The sequence below is a fragment of the Nicotiana attenuata genome, unplaced genomic scaffold, assembly GCF_001879085.1.
Source record: "Nicotiana attenuata strain UT unplaced genomic scaffold, NIATTr2, whole genome shotgun sequence".
Lineage (NCBI taxonomy): Eukaryota > Viridiplantae > Streptophyta > Magnoliopsida > Solanales > Solanaceae > Nicotiana > Nicotiana attenuata.
In genome coordinates this window covers 4,562-10,752 of record NW_017671261.1, presented here as the reverse complement: position 1 = coordinate 10,752, position 6,191 = coordinate 4,562, and the positions used below count along the sequence as shown (strand labels likewise).

Genomic DNA, 6,191 nt, shown 5'->3' with positions numbered 1-6,191 from the left:
CATTTGCAATGAGAATATAGTTACTTTCTTTGGGTCAGCAAATGCGTCTGGCATGCTATGCAATAAATTGCACATGAATTATCCTTTTATGAACTTCAAGTTCATATTATTTTATTCAGGGATCTAGATGTATAAATGATAATTTATTCCATGTAACTTTTTCTCAATTGTTGTATCTTGTCTCCCCCTCATGTTAGAAAAACTAACTTGTTTCCTCAACTTTGAGAATCCATCTTTGTGTGTTATGGTGTTAATCAAAATATAAACCGCACATCAATAATAATGAGATGGAATTATTTGGTTCCTGACCCTGAAACCACTTGTGAGGGGAGAATATAATATACTTTCGTATATAACGAATATCAAACTGATATATATAACTTTGTTCTCATAAGCAATAGTTTAGCTATTAAGTTGAGGCACTCAATAAATTATTTTGCTAAACCAACTGTGATGTAAACCTACTTATCAAGATAAACTATCTTGAATAGAAAATCTGGAAATTATGCTCGAAATTAAATTATTGAGCAAGTTACCTCGCACACACCGGCCAGGTTGCGGGTTAATAATAATTGCACATGTAACCATCTCATAGATGCATCTTATGTGGTATACATGGCAGGTGAATGGGCCCATATTCACCTTTGATATTTCCAGCATTCATGGGATTCAATCCCAATTTAATTGGTCTATTAATTAATGAGAACAAGCAATATAAGAGAATTCGTAAAGAACTTTCTAGTTCTTTAATATTTACCCATGTGAATTCTCTTTTATTTTTGCACATCATACTTGAATTAACATGGCTAAACCAATTATGCCAACTGGATAAATTATCAATATTGATAAACTTCAGGTTTACACCATGATGTGTGCAATTATTAATAAACTCCAAGTTTACTATGATATGGGTTTTTATATCAATAAATATCCAGTTCATTGTGGTATTCTTTTGTTTATGTAGTACAAATTGGAGAATAAAGCGGGTAGCTTTTCACATACATATTACCCCGCTAGCAGTTGTAGTAATAGAAGATATTAAATCTTTCCTTTATTTATAGTCTCAATATAATCAACCGCTTTCGCATATACTTTGGAAACTGAATAAGTTTCTTTGAGACTTACTACAACACAATACCTTATTGGTAATTAATTGTGTTTCTCCAAAATAGTATAATTGGCTCTTGCAGAGTTCTCAATTAATTTTGTAGTACCACATATTCATCAACAACCATATGGTGAATATCTCTTTTAAAGAGAAAGTTATACCATTATGGTTATGGTCAAAATTATATGCAAGATCTGTTTCTTGCATTATCGTTGTCTTTTAACAATCACAATGCCAAAATATTTTGGCGTACAATAGGTACGTGACCAATGACCATTCATGCCATAATAATGACATTATTTTCTTATATCATCTCAAACCTCCTTTTAGAGGTGAGTGCGGTATATTCACTACCACTAGCAAGTTCATATTCTTTGAAGAATGAATATGTATTCATAAATCAGATGTTGTCACATTCATATCATGAATGGACCATAATCATCTATATGTGCTTTACAAAATCTCATGTCAAATCGATGACAAATATTTTTCACAGAGTTAAAGATTATTTTGAGAATCCTTATTGTTCTCATTACCACAAATGATAACGATTATAATTTCGTCTATTGCCAAGTCCATATCCATTGATATATTCATAGTAATAATTTTGTCTTCTTTGAGACTTATCACATACTGCTATCACATTCTCTTAAAGGAATGAGAATGGAGCAAATTCAATGGCACGAGTTTTCAATTCTTTGCCCACAATCATACATGAATTAGATCATGGCGAGGCATAGAAATTTTACCACTTCAGGTGGTTATAATTTCTTGCAAACTCCATTAGAGTTGTAATCAAACTTTGTTGTCTTTGCTTTATTTAAAATCAAAGTATAGAATAAAAGAGAAAAATACGGTAAAATACTTACCTTAAATCCAGAATTTAATCATGAAGGAAGTTCATGGAATAATTGACAATCATTATGCTCAATCCCAAAGCTTCTACTCAATGTCTCGTGCTGATAACGTGTTATAAAACAATAAAAGAAGAAGAAGAAGAGTATTGCAGAGAAAAGTAGAGGGAGAGAATTCTTATTGATTTGGGATGAATTACAATGGAATGGAACCCTCTATTTATAGGGAGAGGGTGACTTAGCCACCAAGTAATAAACCCTAGAATCTCTCTAAATATAGACATTTATCATAAATAAAATTTTATTTATACATATATTCCACTGTTCAGCTATTAGACCATGTTATTTCATTTACATTGTTTATCATGTGACTGTTGGCTAACCTAGCGGGTTGGTTTAAGTGTAACTGCGACTTGTGAATTTAGGATCGTGTCATAATTCGAGCGTATGGGTGAAAATAGAATATGCACTAAATCTGGTATTGGAATTGCAGAACTATCTTGATTTTCTAAACAAATATTTTGAATTAGCCCCTTTAGAATGGAAAACTACAAAACAGAATTATAAATCATAAGAAAATTCTAAGTACTAAAATCAACTACTAGAGGCCAATGCAGCGATATGGAAAGGAAGTGCAATTCTTCACAACTATATCATCTATCAGTTAGTCCCCACTCCCCACAATCTAGCACCGTTACATAAGAGGAGTACTTTACTTTCTCCTTTTCCATTTCCGCTCCTCATTGAAATAAATACACAAATATGTCATCCATCAGTCCCAGTCCAATGTTGATATTGACGTGTAATAGGAATACGTCATCAAATGTCTCTTCTAAAACCTTATTGAAAGTAAATACACAACAATAAAGAGAGGCCAAAAGAATTAGTGAATGATTTGTCCAACCACAAGAGAGAAGAAAGAGGAGAAAAAGAGAGAGTTGAGAGAGGAGGATAAGAATATTTCATTCACAGTAGCAGAAAAGACAACATTGGATTCCACAATCTCTAACTTACTCGACTAGACTAAATTGAAGTACATTAAAACTTAAATTAAGCTAAGCAATTAGAATAATAAAAATCCAATACTAGGACTTAACTGTAAAACATACAAATTTTCTTTACTCCAACCGTCAGCTATGTATCACCAAATAGGCGGCCGGTACAACATCTGCAAGCCTATTCGTTACAGAAGCTCGCTAACTCAATTTAAGCTAGCAATCTCTAGCGCAAGGGTATGGGTCTATGGATTGGAACCCTGCTCTATCAAAGTACCAATCCGCAACAGCTTCAGCAATTGCCTGCACAGATAAATGTTGCAACACAATGTTTTACTTATTATAACTAATAAAATTTGGCAATGACAGGCGCATGATAAAATTTAAACTTTATACAAAGAAAATAAAAGGATAAATACCTTAAGAAGTAATCTTGGAGAGGTAGGACTATACCATAAATGTGTCAAATGAATTACACCGTGAGAATAGCAAGACGTGATGAAATAACCCCTCGTGAAAGAAGGGGTGAGCCCCAAGAATGCCTTTAAGAACTCCACTGCAAAAACTTTTAAAAAAAATAAAGAAACAAAAAAGAGTAAGGGGAGGAAAAGTGACATTTATACTTATGTGATTTCAAGGTATGCATTAGTTAATTACCAGAGAAGTACTAACCTTGAATAATTGAACGCTGGCCAAATGTGCAGTTACTTGTATGTTTCTTGCAATCGTCCCAAACATGTTGAGGATCGAGGTATTCAGGAACCAAAGTATTGTTAATCTGGAGTTAGAGTGTTGGGTCATCTTAATGAATCTCTTTTGGATTTTATAGAAATGTAAAATAAAAAAAAATAAAAACGAAAAAAATTCTTAGAATAAAAGAAATTAGCATTTGTCCTCTTGACCTGCCAAGCGTCATAGCGTAAATTTATTATAAAAAGTGGAGTCTAAACATATGGAACAACGTTCTGAGAAAAAAAACACTGCACCATTATTAAAGAAAACAAGTGTTAGAGAGCAATATTTATATAGCATAAGAAAAAAAGTTTTTGTTTCGAAAAACTTAAACTCTAAATTACCAGACTTGGTTCCATTGCCGACGTGCAAGATGGTGGCAAATTCTTAGCGGATCCCTTATACGAGAGAAAAAAATATTATTGAAAAGGAATCTAACTTGCATCTAGTTGTTAAGCATATATTATACAACTGTACTAACAAAAAAAGTTGATCGAACTAACATGTAATGTAACAACTCTCTGATACATCTCATGAATATCTGATGTACCAGAAATAGTCTTCCTGCATATATAAATCATGAAACGCTTGAGTTGCAATGACATAGATACAAATAAATTAAATCAAAAGACATCATTTTCTTGAGTGATTAGATCACTTAATGGATAGAAAGATAACCTCACCCGTTAATGAAGAAGCCTGCATCTGCGACACACTTAACTCTAACATACTTCGGCAAGAGGGCCCTGAACTTGTCGCAGTTTAGGATTGTAGCCAACCCTCCTGCTGAAACGCCGCTCAGAAGTGCCTAACATACCATTTTTTTTAAGATTAGAAAGTTAGGAAATAAGAATAAAAAAGAGAAACGCATAATAAGGTAGTGTGTGGCTTGTAATGATGAATATATATGAAGCCAGGCCAGAGAGTAATTCAGTAGGATATTCTTACATTTTCAGCATTTTGAAGGCCTTTGCTCCATAAATCTTCTATGATAGCTTTATATATTCTTGCCCCTCTAAAATACAGCTTGTTGCCCTAATGTAGATTTGGCAATTTCAATCAGAAAAATGTAACTTAATTATCAATTTTAGTGAGAGATATATAGTAATCCTATTACTTACAGGGTCAACTTGTTCAACATCACTAGTGAAGGATGAACCATCACAATAATTCACCTTCACCCTGTTCCAGTTGTAAAACTCTACCAATTCCAATTTTGCTCGCAGTTAGAAGAAGTGGGTAAATTTTAATAAAGCAAGATAATAGTGTATATGAACTGAAATATACATGAGCCTTCTTCACCTGGATTATCTTTGGAACTATTATAAAGTATCCCAGCAAACCGAGATACATTATCCATATGCAGGGAAGAACCTAAGAACTTAGCTGAACGATCAAGGCAATCTGGGATACTGCTGCACCAACCGCCTGGCTATAAATATGAAAATTTTCTAGCGTTAGCAAAGCAGAATAATGTGGTGACTTAGTTATAGTGAAGATGAAAAGTAGTAAGTAACTAACTTCCAATTCGATAATCCAGCTGCGAAGTCCGCTACCATGTCCTCTATCAAGATGATATGCTGGCGGGCTTCCGTCGAGGCACACTGTTTGATGACTCATAAACAAATAAATACTTAGTACTCATACAAGACTGCATGTTACGATTCTCTTTTAATTACTCTGTGCAATGAAGTATTTTACCTGCGCCTTGAGCAGTGGCGCTGTGAACTATGGTGATGTTGACAAGCAGTCTTTTTGAGCAATAATTGTTGTCAACATTGCTAGCAATACTAACAAGAAGGTTTCCATCCTGCAAAACATCCAAATAATTATGCAGTTGTTGGTTCGATGCTTATATTTGCTTACATGTATTATACTAAAGTTTAGAGAACAGCAGTAATCGAGTTCTTATATTCAAATAAGGCCAAGATAACAAATAGTGATAATAAAAACACAACACAAATGGAAAACACCTTGTTTACCCTGGAATCCGGATAACAATTGAATTTATATGGGGTTTTAAGGATCCGTGAACTAAAAGATACAAAAGGTTTGGATTGAGGAAAATAAAAGATAAAGACTCAACAATTGCTGCTAAAGTAAATAATCGCAGAATATGATATTGCTTAGAACAATTGTGCTTGATAGCGTACAAGAATTGAGAGAGATGGTACCGTAGTGTAATGGTTTCCGATCCCCTCTTTATGGGGTCTTCTCCCCTTTTATACATTCTGATTAAGGGTAAAAATAAGGTAGGTAAATTAATTACATCGTGGATCCCTGTAATTACGCCTTAATGGCCTGAAGTGGTTGAGAAAATCACGTTTGGGCGAGATATCCGGCGACGCTTGGTTATCCGTTACGAGTCCGGCTTCCGACCTTGTGTGTTTCTCCATCCGGTGGTGACTCATATCGAGCTCTGCAACGGTCTCGAAATGACTCGACCTCGGTTGTTGACGTGGCCGTCGTTCTACCTTGCATCCAGGTCGGGTTCGATGGCCC

At 34.4% G+C, this 6,191-nt stretch overlaps 1 protein-coding gene across 1 annotated transcript; it reads right to left on the bottom strand.

The window, feature by feature from the left end:
- Window positions 1–2,900: 2,900 nt before the first annotated feature.
- On the bottom strand, window positions 2,901–5,540 carry LOC109207126 (pectin acetylesterase 8-like; the record flags this gene model as incomplete). The annotated part of the gene is made up of 11 exons (XM_019370007.1): window positions 2,901–3,260; window positions 3,377–3,522; window positions 3,630–3,735; window positions 4,034–4,087; window positions 4,193–4,253; window positions 4,373–4,497; window positions 4,638–4,724; window positions 4,811–4,890; window positions 4,992–5,121; window positions 5,211–5,293; window positions 5,391–5,540. Coding segments are annotated over 11 exons (1,109 nt in total), but the record flags the coding sequence as incomplete, so codon positions are not given.
- Between the last annotated feature and the right edge of the window lie 651 nt (window positions 5,541–6,191).